This window comes from Solanum stenotomum, chromosome 6, assembly GCF_019186545.1.
Source record: "Solanum stenotomum isolate F172 chromosome 6, ASM1918654v1, whole genome shotgun sequence".
Classification (NCBI taxonomy): Eukaryota; Viridiplantae; Streptophyta; class Magnoliopsida; order Solanales; family Solanaceae; genus Solanum; species Solanum stenotomum.
In genome coordinates, this window is record NC_064287.1 from 5,799,104 (window position 1) to 5,812,779 (window position 13,676).

The window sequence follows — 13,676 nt, forward strand, 5'->3', positions numbered from 1 at the left end:
TGCTTTTCAAGCTGGGATAAATGGTTCCACTAATGATAACTCATCTTCAGGACAAGTTCTTACTCCTGAAATGGTACAACAAATGATTATGTTAGCCTTTTTAGCATTGAGATTACAAGGTAATGATGTTACATCTAATTTTTGAATTGTTGATTCAGGTGCTTCCAATCATATGACCAACTCAACGAGCATCCTAAAAATTATTCGTAAGTATCAAGGTCCATGACAAATACAAATTGTCGATGGTAGTAATTTACCCATTACCAAGGTTGGGGACATTACTCCAACTTTCAATAATGTTTTTGTTTCACCAAAGCTCTCAACTAGTCTTATTTCAGTTGAACAATTGGTAGATAATAATTGTGATGTGATTTTTCTCGTAATGATTTTCTTGTGTGGGATTAGGTGTCGGGGACGATAATCGCGAAGGGGCCTAAAGTTGGATGATTATTTCCTATACACTTTTCCATTCCTCTTGTTCTATCTTTTGCTTGTACTTCTAATACTAGTAAGACGGAGGTTTGGCATAAGTGTCTAGGACATCTAAATTATGTTGTGTTGTCTCATTTATCAAATTCTGGTTTATTGGGAAATAAAAATCAATTTTCAGTTGTTTCATTGATTGTTCTACTTGTAAATTAGGCAAAAGTAAAACCCTTCCTTTTGCTAATTTTGGTAGTCGTGCTTTAAAGTGTTTTGATGTCATTCATAGTGATGTTTGGAGCATTTCACCAATTATTTCTCATCCTCATTTCAAATACTTTGTGACATTCATAGATGATTATAGTCGGGTCACATGGGTGTATTATCTTCGATCCAAATCTGAGGTATTTTCCATGTTCAAGACATTTTTGGCTTACATTAAGACTCAATTTTCTACATGCAACAAATTATTAAGACCTGATTATGGTGGAGAATATATGTCTTATGAATTCAAAAAATTCTTGCTTGACAAAGGAATTGTCTCACAACGTTCTTACCCATATACACCACAACAAAATGGAGTTGTTGAACGAAAAAATCGCCATCTTTTAGATGTCACTTATACTTTATTGATTGAGTCATCTGTACCATCTAAATACAAGGTGGAAGCTTTGTCTAATGCTTTTTATTTAATTAATAGATTGCCATCTAAAGTGTTAAATCTTGAGTCTCCATATTTTCGTCTTTATCACCAAAATCCTAACTATAGTGATTTCCATACATTTGGTTGTGTTTATTTTGTGCATTTGCCTCATTCGCAGCACAATAAACTTTCTGTACATTCTACTAAATGTGCTTTTATGGGTTATAGTACTTCACAAGAAGATTTTATTTGCTATGATCCATGTTCTCACAAATTTCATATTTCTAGAAATGTTATTTTCTTTGATAATCAATATTTCTTTATACCGATTGTAGATTCATATCTTCTTCTTCTCCTCTTCTTCTTACTTTTGAGGATTTATCATCTTCATTTAAGAGGTTCAAACCTGAATTTGTGTATGAACAACGTCGGCCAACTTTATCCTATCTCGACATTGATCCGCTGCCTGAAACTGTATCACAACGAGAATCTGAGAATTTTTCAAGTAGTTTTTTCTCTACTTTATCCAACATTTCTGTTCCTACTTGTTACTCACAAGCTTCTAAGCATGAATGTTGGTAGAAAGCAATGGAGGACGAACTTTTGGCTCTTAAAAAAATGACACATTGTTTCATGTTCTTCAAATAATGCCCCCCNTCAATCAAACTTCATTCTGATGGAACTCTTGATCGGTACAAAGATCGATTGGTTGTTCTTGGTAACAGACAAGAGTATGGGGTGGACTATGAGGAGACTTTTGCACATGTAGAAAAAATGACTACGGTGCGAACTATTATTTCCATTGCTGCTTCACAAAATGGGTCTCTTTATCAAATGGATGTCAAAAATGATTTTCTCCATGGTGATCTTAAAAAAATATTTATATGAAATCTCCACTTGGTTTGTTCTCATCGTCTACATCAGATGTATGCAAGTTGAAACGGTCTTTGTATGGATTAAAACAAGCTCTAAGAGCTTGGTTTGATAAGTTTTGGTCTACTTTGCTACAATTTTCCTTTGCGTAGATCAAATATGACTCATCTTTGTTTCTTCGAAAAACATCTACAGATTGTGTTCTTCTTTTGGTGTATGTAGATGACATTATTATCACAGGAACTGATTTTTCACTAATCACTAGCCTCCAACAGCACTTTAAAGATTCTTTTTATATGAAAGATCTTGGTACTCTTACTTATTTTTTGGGTTTGAAAGTTCATAATGTTGCTTCAGGTGTGTTTCTAAACCAACACAAATATACTCAGTATCTGATTTCTTTGGCTGGTCTTCAAGATTTCTCCTCCGTAGATACTCCATTGGAATTGAATGTGAAGTATCATCATGAGGAAGGCGATCTTCTTCATGATCCAACTATATTTCGACAATTAGTTGGAAATCTAAATTACCTTACTATTACTCGGCCTGATATCTCTTTTGCAGTTCAACAAGTCAGTTAATTTATGCAAGCTCCCCGTCATCTCTACTTGGTGGTTGTTCGTCGCATCATTCAATATCTTCTAGGAATATCTACTCGTGGGTTGTTCTTTCCAAGTGGTTCTCCTATTTGTCTTAATGCTTTTAGTGATTCTTATTGGGCGGGATGTACTAATACTCGTCGTTCAGTCTTTAATTGGTGGATGTATCTTGGAGAGTCATTGATATCTTGGAAGAGTAAAAAGCAAGATCGTGTGTCAAAATCTTCAACAGAGGCAGAATATCGATCCATGTTTACTTCTTGCTCCGAGGTTGTATGGCTTCGTGGATTACTTGCTGAGATTGGATTTCCTCAATCTCATCCTACCCCTCTCCACGCTGACAATACAAGTGTTATTCAGATTGCTACTAATCCTGTTTTACATGAGAGGACCAAACATATCGAAGTGGATTGTCATTATATACGAGAAGTTGTAGATAAAGAAGTCATTACTCTTCCACATGTGTCCAATGATCTTCAAATAGCTGATGCATTTACAAAATCCATGGCATGGCAACACCATCAGTTTCTAGTATGCAAATTGATGCTTCTTGATCCACCAACATCAATTTGAGGGGGGATGTTAGCATGACAGACAATTAAATGAGTGTATATGTTAATGTAATTATATAGTGATATAAATTTGCATGATCATATACATTTGTTGTAAAATCAAAGGAATAAATATTGTGATAGAATAGCTTATTTGCAAAGATAGCAAGGCAGATTAGAGGGATTGAATAACATATTTGTAGAGATAGAGTAGCTGATCTTTAGGGATAGGAATGACGGATTTTTAGGGATGTGTAATATTTATCCTCTCTATATAATGGAAAGACTCTCTCACTTTGAGAGGCATTCAGCAGAAAATTGACAACAAGTACCTATATAACTAAAAATTTGATTATGAGGCTATCGCTAATCTCATCTTCCAATAAATAAATAAATAAAAATAAAGCTTTACCTACACCAATATATGGTGGAAAATTCGAAATCCGTAAGGAATATCTCTTTTATACTAGAAAAAATGATGTCTTTTGATTACTTATATATATATATAAAAAGAAATGACCTTGGGTATTTTCACTGTTTTTTCATCTGATTGCTTGTGTTATTTTTGTCACGAATCTCTTGCTAAAAGAGCTATATAACTAAAATATCATTTATGATGAGTCACAAAATCAATCACCCTTTTCGTTCACTTCTCTTCTCACTTGGACCTTCAAAATTGAATCGAAATTGATAATTCAAAATTAACAAAGAGTTACTTATTTATTAGCAATGAATTATTAGTTTAGCGATTTCAGGAACAATTTTAATTTTTTTATATTCATACCCCCTTTTTATTTTAAAGTAACATATAATTTACGCGTTAACCATTCTTTTTTTCCTCTCTAATACCATTACAATATATGAATATACTCTAATAGTATTAAAAAGTAACTGAGCAGTATCTTCATTGAATGACTGTTTCTTCCTCCTTGATACCATCAAAGTATAATATACTCTGGTGGTATCAATGAGTAATTAAGAAGTGTTTTCATTGAAGTTTGCTTCAGTCCTTCGATGAGTTTATTCAATCATCCATGATATCATTACGGTATATCGACATACTGTTGTGGTATCATTAATGTATGCTTCAATTCTTCAATATTTTAATTTAAAAACAGTTTAAAAAAGAGTCATAATTTAGATGTAATATTTTAAAATTTGCAGAAAGAGAAAAAAATATAAAAATATACTTTCTACTAATTTAGAGTTTAATAAATAAGATTGTGACTTTAATAATTTTCTCTTAATTATTTCTTATTTATTCCTTAAAAAAGAGTTCAATCTTATATGATACCTATAGGGTATCAATATACCGACGGAGTATCATAGAGGATTAGGCCCAATCCTATATGATACCTATATGGTATCAATATACTGACAGAGTATCCACAAAGAATATATTTTCTACTAATTTGTAGTTTTAAAATAAGATTTTGACTTTCATAATTTTCTCTTAATTGTTTCTTATATTTATTTCTTAAAAAAAGAGTTCAATCCTCTATGATACCAATAGTGTATCAATATACCGACATAATATCATAGAGGATTAACTCATAGTAGTAATGTTGATGACATGCGCGAAATAAGAAAGGAGAAAAGTGAGGTAAGTGGGTAAATGGTTTGGGCCATGGGTCCATTAAGGGTAGATTGTTTGGGTTGGGTCCAATTTGGGTAAATAGTTTCACAATTAGGTTTATTTTGTGTAGTTTTTCCTTAAACTAAGACCTAAAAAATGTCTTACATATGCACCACTTATGGATAAAAATTAAAAGTGGACTAGTCCAAATTGAATTTTTATTTATGTATCCACAAAGAAAAAGACCCAAAACCCAAAAAAATAGGGTAAATATTAGTGATAGAGTATGGTGTACCCAACATATTTGATCACTCTCTCACTATTGATGATACTCAAAGAAGAAACATTTGGACTCAAAGACTAGCTAATGGAAGAATGTATAACATTTGGTGTAAGCTGAAAGGACTTAGACCCTTAGGGGGTGTTTGGTATGAAGGAAAATATTTTCCTAGAAAATGTTTTCTTGAAAAACAAGTGGATTTCTAACTTAATTTTTCATGTTTGGTTGGTGAGTAGAAAATATTTTCTAAAAATAGTTTTAATGTTTGGTTGGTGAATGAAAAATATTTTTCAGAAAATATCTTTTATTTTTTGCTTAAAACTAGAAAATACTCTTTAGGAAAATAATAACTGATCCGAAAATCAATCTTGATAATTGATCTAGGATCCGACGCTGACGCCCGAACTAGAACAAGACCCCAATTACTGTTCAAAAATCCGACCATGAGATCTGACCCAAGACCTAACCTAGGATCTGACCTGAGAAAATATTTTTCAAAAACAAAATATTTTTTTAAAAAAAACGTTTTGACGAGGTGGTGCGAGAGATAAAAAATAAAATACTTTCCAAAAATAATTTTTGACTAGGGTGACCTGGGTGGGGGAGGCATTAAAAATGATTTTTTAAAAAAAATTGAACTATTTTCCAACAATAATTTTTTTTTACGGGGGTGGGGGTGGCGTAAAAAATGTTTTTTTTTTTAAAAAAAATTGAAATATTTTTCAAAAGTAATTCTTTTTTAAAAAAAAATTGACGGGGGTAGCCTGGGTGGGGGTGGAGGGGGGGGTAGAGGTGGGGAGTGGCGTAAAAAATGAAAATTTTAAATTTGAAATATTTTCCATAAAAAAATTATTTTTTTATGGGGTGGCTTGGGTGAGGGGGTCAGGGTAGGGGTGAGTGGTGGTGTAAAAAGTGATTTTTTAAAAAATTTGAAATATTTTCAAAAAAAAAAAATTGATGGGAGTGACCTGGGTGGGGGTGGGGGTAGGGGTGGGGGAGTGGCGTAAAAATGATTTTTTTTAAATTTGAAATATCTTTCAATTTAAAAAAAAAAATTTGATAGGGTGGCCTGGGTTGGGGTGCCGAGGTGGGGGTGGTCTTGGGAGGTGACGTAAAAAATGAAAATTTTAAAAATCAAAAATAGTTTTCCTTAATTTTGGAAGGGAAAAAAATATTGAAGAAAGAAGTAGAGTTTTGGAAAATGTTTTCCTTAATTTAGGAAGGAAAGTCATTTTCTTCATTTTCCTTAAATTTGAGGAAATGAGTTGATTTCCAAAACATTTAAGCCAACCAAACATGAAAAAATTGGAAAATATTTTCCAGAAAATGTTTCCTTCATACCAAACACATCCTTAGTTTAAGCAATTAAACAAGGAGGAGCTTAGACACGTCTCTACCAAATTTCTTCGGCAAGAGTAGAGTTGTAGGCTATACTTTTGTAACCTAGGAAATAAACTCTTAATCCCTTACCCCTTATAACACCTCTATTACAAGATAACCAAGTAATTAATCTATTGCCCACTATACCAACTAACTCTAATTGATATAGACTTTAACAATAACTCGACATATATAGCTAACTCTAGCTACAAAGTTGACTTGACAATGATTATAACTGAAATGATCTAAGTTCATTTATACCATAGGAATAGATTTTACACTGTTAGAGTATATGACATTAACCTCACATAACAACTAAAGACTACACTTGATGCTCGATCAGGTCCCTTGCTACATATGAGAATATCTTCCATGAGAGAAGAATGACTTTTGCTTTTGTTCAAAAACGTGATTGCAAAAACTAGGTTGTTTCTTCTCAATATGACCAATATAAGATGGACAAAACAACCTAGTACAACGCCATTGGTTGAGGGCTCTATTCTTCAGTCGCTCATGGGATCATGTCCCAGCCTACTCGATCCCATGATTTGTTAGATCATCAAAACTTCAAAATATAACAAGTATACAATGGAGGAATGTCACAAACTAAACAGAAAATGGTCACTCAACACCTTGGATTTGGTCTTGGGGAGATTCTTTTTAAATATTTGGACATTCTTTAATTTTGTCCACAAAAATGCTTTCTTTACTCCAGTGGCACCACTTATTGACAAAATCATTACTAGTGTTTAGTTAGTTATGGTTTTATAACCAATCCATTTGGTGATTAATGATACTTCCAGTTTTAAAAAATTAATCATAAATTGGTATGATATATACTTTTAAAAATAATTGATCAAATCATATCATTGACATCCCTAACTCTACCTATCTTGTTAAATTATTCACAAGTCTTGACGGATTGACAAATCTTATCTTGTTTATATGTTATGCTAGCATTACATAACTTTAATACATTCTTTATTCTACCTATTTTGTTAAATTGTCCTCAGGTCTTGTCCCATGACTAGGAGTGTACAAAATCGAACCGAAATCTGAACCAAACCGCAAACTGAGTCAAACCAAAAAAATAAACCCGACTAGTGGTTTGGTATTGGAAAAAAAAAACCCAACTATGTTTGGGTTGGTTTGGTTTTAACTAAAAAAACCAACTCGAGACCAAACCAACCCGACATTATATATGTAATTTTAAAATTTTATTTTATACATAAAAATATTTACTTTGATATAATTTTAAAATATTTCTTATACTATTTCATAGTTTTTATCTTTTAATATATTATTTCAAGTTTAAAACTTAGAATTTGGAATGGTCCAATAAAGATTATAGTTCATAGATGTTGATAATTATAATAAAACTTAAATCAAAATCAAATTAATACTAATGGAAAAAGAAAATCAATTCAACACTAAGAATGACAATAATATTGAATATTTGTTCTTTAGTTTTACATTGGTTTAGACAATTAAAATACATAATCTAATTTTAAAAATTTTCCTTAAATATTTAGTAATGTAACTAATACTTATTAAACTTATTTTAACATGATTTAGTAATTTTAAATTATGATCATTTTCATTATGACTTTGCAATATTTATTTTATATGATGATTTCATTATTATTTTTTATTGAATATTTTAGTGTCATCAATACTCATCTCATATTTTGTGTTATTTTTTAAGAAACACCTTAGATAATTGTATTTTGGTTGGACTAAAGAAATATTTGGAGCACAAGTTAATTATATGTTTGTATGCAAACTTTACCGAAAAATCCAAAAATCTGAAAAAATCCAAGGTTAATTAGTTTGGGTTGATTTATAAATTTAAAAATTCAACACAATGGTTTGGTATTTGAAAAACCTGAACCAACCCGAGATTGAAAAACCTGAAAAAAATCCGAATTTTCTTAGTTTGGTTTGGTTTATAAATTTAAAAAGTTTACACAAATGGTTTCGTTTGATATTTAAAAAACCCGAACCAACCCGGTCATGTACACCCCTACCCATGACAAATCTTGCATGTGTTGTTCAATGTTCACAACTTCTCTTTGACCAATAAAACCTGGTACTATCTTCATTCTATCTATTTTGTTAAATTTGCAAATCTTGTGTATGTTGTTCAATTGTTCACAAATTTTATCGGACCGACATTATCATAATCAATTTTAACATATTCTGAGTATGAAATAGAGCAAACCAAACTTTACAATAATTTATCACACAAAGGCATACTATATAGTCATATTAATTCACAACATAAAGGTCATTACAAATTCTTGGATGGGAATTGTAGCTAGGAGGGGCCAATTTTATTTTTTTGGTTTTGTTAACATTTCAATTACTCAAAAGGCACATTCATTCACTGAGACTGCCCATTTTCCACATCCATCTCCAGTTATTTGCTAGGGGAAAAAACAATACTACTAGTAGTCACAAATTGATAATATGATAATAGCTCATCTATAACAAGTGTTTACTGTTTAGCCTGCAAAAAAACCATAACAACAAATTTAGTTCAAAATAGTCGATTTTTTTTTTAAGAAGTGAAGCAAAGTTTCTTTAATTTATGGCATACTTAATACATAAATGTGTCATTTAACTTGCCTCATTTCATATTTATGCCCTCCAGTTTTGGGTGTAGACACTTAAACTTGTATAAACTTGAACTAGTAGACACATAAGTCCTATATGTGACATAATGCACGTCAGACGCAAATTGTCATATAGGATGCCACGTATGACGTGTGTGTTTATTTTTCAACTTTAGACAAGTTTAACTATATGCTTGTGCACACCCAAAGTTGAAGGGCATAAATGTGAAATGAGACCAAGTTAAAATGTATATTTATGTATTATGTGTTAAATTATTGTTTGTTTGAGAGGTCACAATCCTTATAGTTGTCTAAGCATGGAGTAACAAGTTGATATGCTAGATTGATTATTTTGATGGATCTTTATTGGTCCCCAAGTAAAATATGAAAAAAAATATTACATTTGACCATATCAAATTCAATACTTTTTTAAGACAAGAATTTTGTTACCTGTGAGTAGAGGAAAGTTCCCAAGATTGCAATAGCAGCACCAAGGGCATTGATTGGTTGAATTGGAATTTGAAAGATGATGATGGATGAGACTATGACGGAAATTCTCTTCATAGTGTTACCAATGCTAAATGTCAATGGAGAGATCTCATTTAGGGACATGTAGGAGACTTGATTGTACAAGTGATAGAACACACTTTGAGCCACCACCCACCTAACAAAAGAGCAATCACATAAGAATTGATCAGTTCACAGTATCTTGAAAATCTCTTGTTTTCACTTTTTCTTCTTTAGAAGGTTGAGCCTTGGAGAAACAGTAAAGTTTGTTTCCATGTAACCTATACGTCAGGAGGTTGAGCCTTGGAGAAATGATAAAGTTGTACCCATGTAACCTATACGTCAGGGGTTCGAGCCGTGGAAGTTGTCACTAATGTTGGCATCAAGGTAGACTGTCTACATCACACTCCTTAAGGTGCGGTCCTTCCCCGAACGACCCTACTAACATAGGATGTTTTGTGCACCAGACTACCTTTTTTCTTTGGGAAGTAGGATTATTAAGATCTTGTAAGTTCTTGGACCACTTTTTCTATGCAAACCAGAACCACAAAAGAAATATATACAAACTATGAGTATGATTCCAAAGGGAAACATATGACATGATATACTTGTTTTTTGCTTTTCCAAAGAAAGTGAAAGTGACATGGGATCTTTCATCAATCTAACCAAAGGGCAGTTATTTAAAGAACTATATATGTACTTACCATATAAAATTTGGGCCAATTTGGGAGACTGCATTCTGCCATCCAAGTGCCCATACTTGTGGACCTTCCACAGCAATAGCAAAGGGAATCAGAATCAATAGAGACATCATTGATAAACAAGCATAGTAATTCATCCCTCCAACTGATTTCCCCTTCATGCCTTTCTTTGAAAATATGTTTCTGAATACAAATGCCAAGTTTGATATCATTGCCCCCATAAAACCTGCAATTTATCAAAGATTAAAGATTGCATAATTCCAAAACTAATAGCATATAAAACAATACAGCCTAAGATATAAAATTGTATACTCTCCGTTTCAATTTGTTTGTCTTACTTTCCTTTCTTGATAACTCTTTAATATTAACTTTCCACGTGACATGTTTATATATTATACATATCTTTAGTTTAAGATTACGAGATTCACAAGTCTTTTTTTACTTTTCTTAAACTACATGCAAAGTCAGAACCAGACAAACAAATTAAAACGGAAGGAGTAATTGAAACATGCATTTTCTTCTTACCTATTAGATTGAAGTTGAGTTCAGTAATAGCAGCAAGTCCACAACCACCAATAATTGGCAAAAGTGAAAGGTACACTGGCAATGGGAAAGTTTCACCTAACAATCTTGAAACCAAAACACTAAAAGCAGGCTCTCCACTCTTAATAATATGAGTGAATGAAACAGCAACTTTTGACATGCTCACTGTTGCAGCCACATGACCAATTGTGTGAGCCACAGCAACCTAAAACCAATAATAAAAACAGAACAGAAACAGAACATGAGTTTCACTTTCCAAAAAAAAAATGAACTTCTGAAAGCAGAAAAAAGGCATAATACCCTTAACTTGGTGTTAACTGACAAGTTTGACCTTTTAACTTTGGATGTGCACAAGTAGACACTTAAACTTGTACAAAATTGAACAAATAGACACATTCGTCCTACATGGCAATTTTGTGTCATACGTGTATTATGTCATGTAAGACACGTGTGTCTACTTATTCAATTTTATACAAGTTTAAGTGTCTACTTGTGCACACTCAAAGTTGGAGAGCATAGCTGTCCGCTAAAGCCAAGTTAAGGATCATGTTTATGTATTATGCCTAGAAAAAATGATGAAAAAGCTATCATTTTACTTACAGGAAACAAGGCTTTCCAAAAATCAAAGTCAGTCTTTGGAGTTTCAGCAATCTTAGTAGCCCAAGAAACCAACATCATAAGAGAGCCAGCAGCCAGAGAAAGAGTAGAAGTAAGCCATGGAAATGGAAATGCATTCAAAACCTTCTTGTTGTAAATATTGAAAACAACATTCAAAGCCCACCATGTTGCAAAATAGAGTCCAATCTTGAGCTTCTGAGTAGCAGCAGCCTGAGCTTCTTGGCCAAACTCAATGTCGATTGGTATCGATTGTGGTTGACTAGCTTCATATGCATTGCATTGGACTAAAGGGTCCCTAGATTTGAACTCTTTTGATTCATCAGCATGTCCAAATCCACTTAGTACTGCTGAAATGTATAGAGGTTTTCTAGACAAGATGTTATGCTTATCACATTGTTTGAAGTCGATATCCTTGATGGAAAATGATGAAATAGGAGGCTTAGAACCCCATAAATTTTGTTGCAAGGGATCAAAATTTGTTGAAAATGCATAAGATTGTCCAGCAGAAAAGGCCATTATAGTTTAAATTTGAAATGTAGTATACTAAAATAAGTGTCTTGCTACTATGGCCAAAAGACTAGTGAGGCCAGTAATAGTAGTACTTTAGTATACAATGAAATGCACTTTAGGGGCTTGAATATATAGTAGTATTTCTTAAAGGTGATGGAAGGGGTCTGTTTGGGAAGGGGAAAGTGGCGGAGACAAAATTTTCATTAACGGATGTCAAAATATAAAGAAGTGAATTCCGAAAGAAGCCAAGGGCTGTCAATATGAAATATATATATACATAAAAAAAAAATATTTTTACCTAACTACACAGTGTAATTTTCTATTAACGACACCCCCTAAAGTATATGTGGCTCCGGGTCAAGGTATGGTCCTCTCGAGGCTGTGAAGGCTAGTTGCAAAAGTGTTGTCCATATACATATTGCAAAAGTGTTGTCCATATACATATTACAAAAGGCAGAGGTAAATGTCTAGTGTTACAAATGCTAAGTTTCTTAGAAACTTCTCATGTGTCACTTGAACTTGTGCACAAGTTAAATTCGGGCTCTTGGCTTTTTATTGTCTCAAAGGCTAATGGTAAAAAAATATTCACATGTCACTTGACTTACGCACAAAATTGATTTTGGAGTTTTGACCTTATTGCCTTTTTTTTAACCATATCTTCACTAAATTTAAGCATTTTTGTATGTCTATATGTTTGCCTTTTCTTCTTTTTTTCACGGTTTTAAGTATTTTTTGCACACATCCTTTTCTAATCAGACTTCACGAATGAGATTATACTGAATATGTTATTGTAATATATTCACTCTAGTATTTCCTTTTTGGGTTCAAACATGTGTAATACCACTTTAGATACCCTATAGAAATTAAGGGTATGACTCCCCAACCATGATTTGCACTTCATATAACTAAAATATACATTTTTTCAGTTATCCAACCAAATTTGGATGCATTGTGGATTTTACAATTATATAAAAGAGTATTACTAAACAAAAGGCTATGATAGTATGTTGTTTTTCGTCCTAAACTCTTGAACCTTTCACTAAGCGCGAATCTGAGAAAGTAATTTGAGCATTAAACTTGAACATTTGGAATCCTAATAAAGCTCAATTTCATCACCAACGTTGAACTATTCAATGCACGAAAGAAAATAATCATCATAGTACAACTTCCTTAAGCAAGCATTTCCACCTTCATACTTCTTAGGGACATTCTCCTCAGTTACATCTCACATGTCAATACTTACTCTGCACCCATTCTCCAAACTTTTGGCCACATCCAACTTTTAGTATCGAAGTATATACTCAAACGTCTCGAAAAATGGAATCACTAACATTCCTAAAACGACCTCATTGGAAATCACCGTTGGTGTCAAATTGAAAAAATAAAAATAAAAATGAATAACGAAATGCATAGGCATCGTTGCAGTCACCATCATACTCTTAATTATTGAACGCCTTGACAACGCGTTCCCTGTCATTTTCCATCTTCCTTAAAACTTGTTCAACTTTGGTATGATCGATGCATATCTCCATAAATATTTACTTCAAATAATTTCTCAATGGAATGCCTCTTGATGTACAAATCTATAAACATCAAATCTTGAATTCGTTTGTGATCGTGACTATCGACAGACATAGGTGAATTTAGTATATAGACTTAACAACACAACAACAACATATCCAGTAAAATTTCACAAGTGAGGTCTGAGGAGGGTAGAATGAATATAGACCTTATCATTATCTCGTGGAGACAGAGAGGCTATTTCTAGAAGACTCTCGACTCAAGTGTAAAATATGTATAAGTGAATTGAAATGCAAGTACCAATACTTCTATTGTCTCTTCCTAATTACCAGATTA

The 13,676-nt window shown here is 32.6% G+C and overlaps 1 protein-coding gene and 1 pseudogene across 1 annotated transcript; one reads left to right on the forward strand and one right to left on the reverse strand.

The window, feature by feature from the left end:
• LOC125868423 (uncharacterized) overlaps nt 1-13,676 on the forward strand; it is a 92,081-nt pseudogene that overhangs the window by 11,884 nt on the left and 66,521 nt on the right.
• On the reverse strand, nt 8,562-11,919 carry LOC125869285 (glucose-6-phosphate/phosphate translocator 2, chloroplastic-like). The gene is made up of 5 exons (XM_049549852.1): nt 11,292-11,919; nt 10,674-10,896; nt 10,152-10,374; nt 9,391-9,604; nt 8,562-8,834 (listed from the first exon to the last, which is right to left on the reverse strand). Exons 1-5 carry the CDS (start codon nt 11,823-11,825, stop codon nt 8,823-8,825), a joined length of 1,206 nt encoding a protein of 401 aa, XP_049405809.1. The 5' UTR covers nt 11,826-11,919; the 3' UTR covers nt 8,562-8,822.

What these genes read in the sequence shown, in the direction of transcription:
- LOC125869285 (XM_049549852.1), bottom strand. Translation starts at nt 11,825, where the DNA reads ATGGCCTTTTCTGCTGGACAATCTTATGCATTTTCAACAAATTTTGAT. An exon ending in TTTGGAAAGCCTTGTTTCCT is followed by an intron (nt 10,897 to 11,291) that starts GTAAGTAAAATG and finishes TATTGGTTTTAG; the next exon opens with GTTGCTGTGGCTCACACAAT. An exon ending in ACTCAACTTCAATCTAATAG is followed by an intron (nt 10,375 to 10,673) that starts GTAAGAAGAAAA and finishes GATAAATTGCAG; the next exon opens with GTTTTATGGGGGCAATGATA.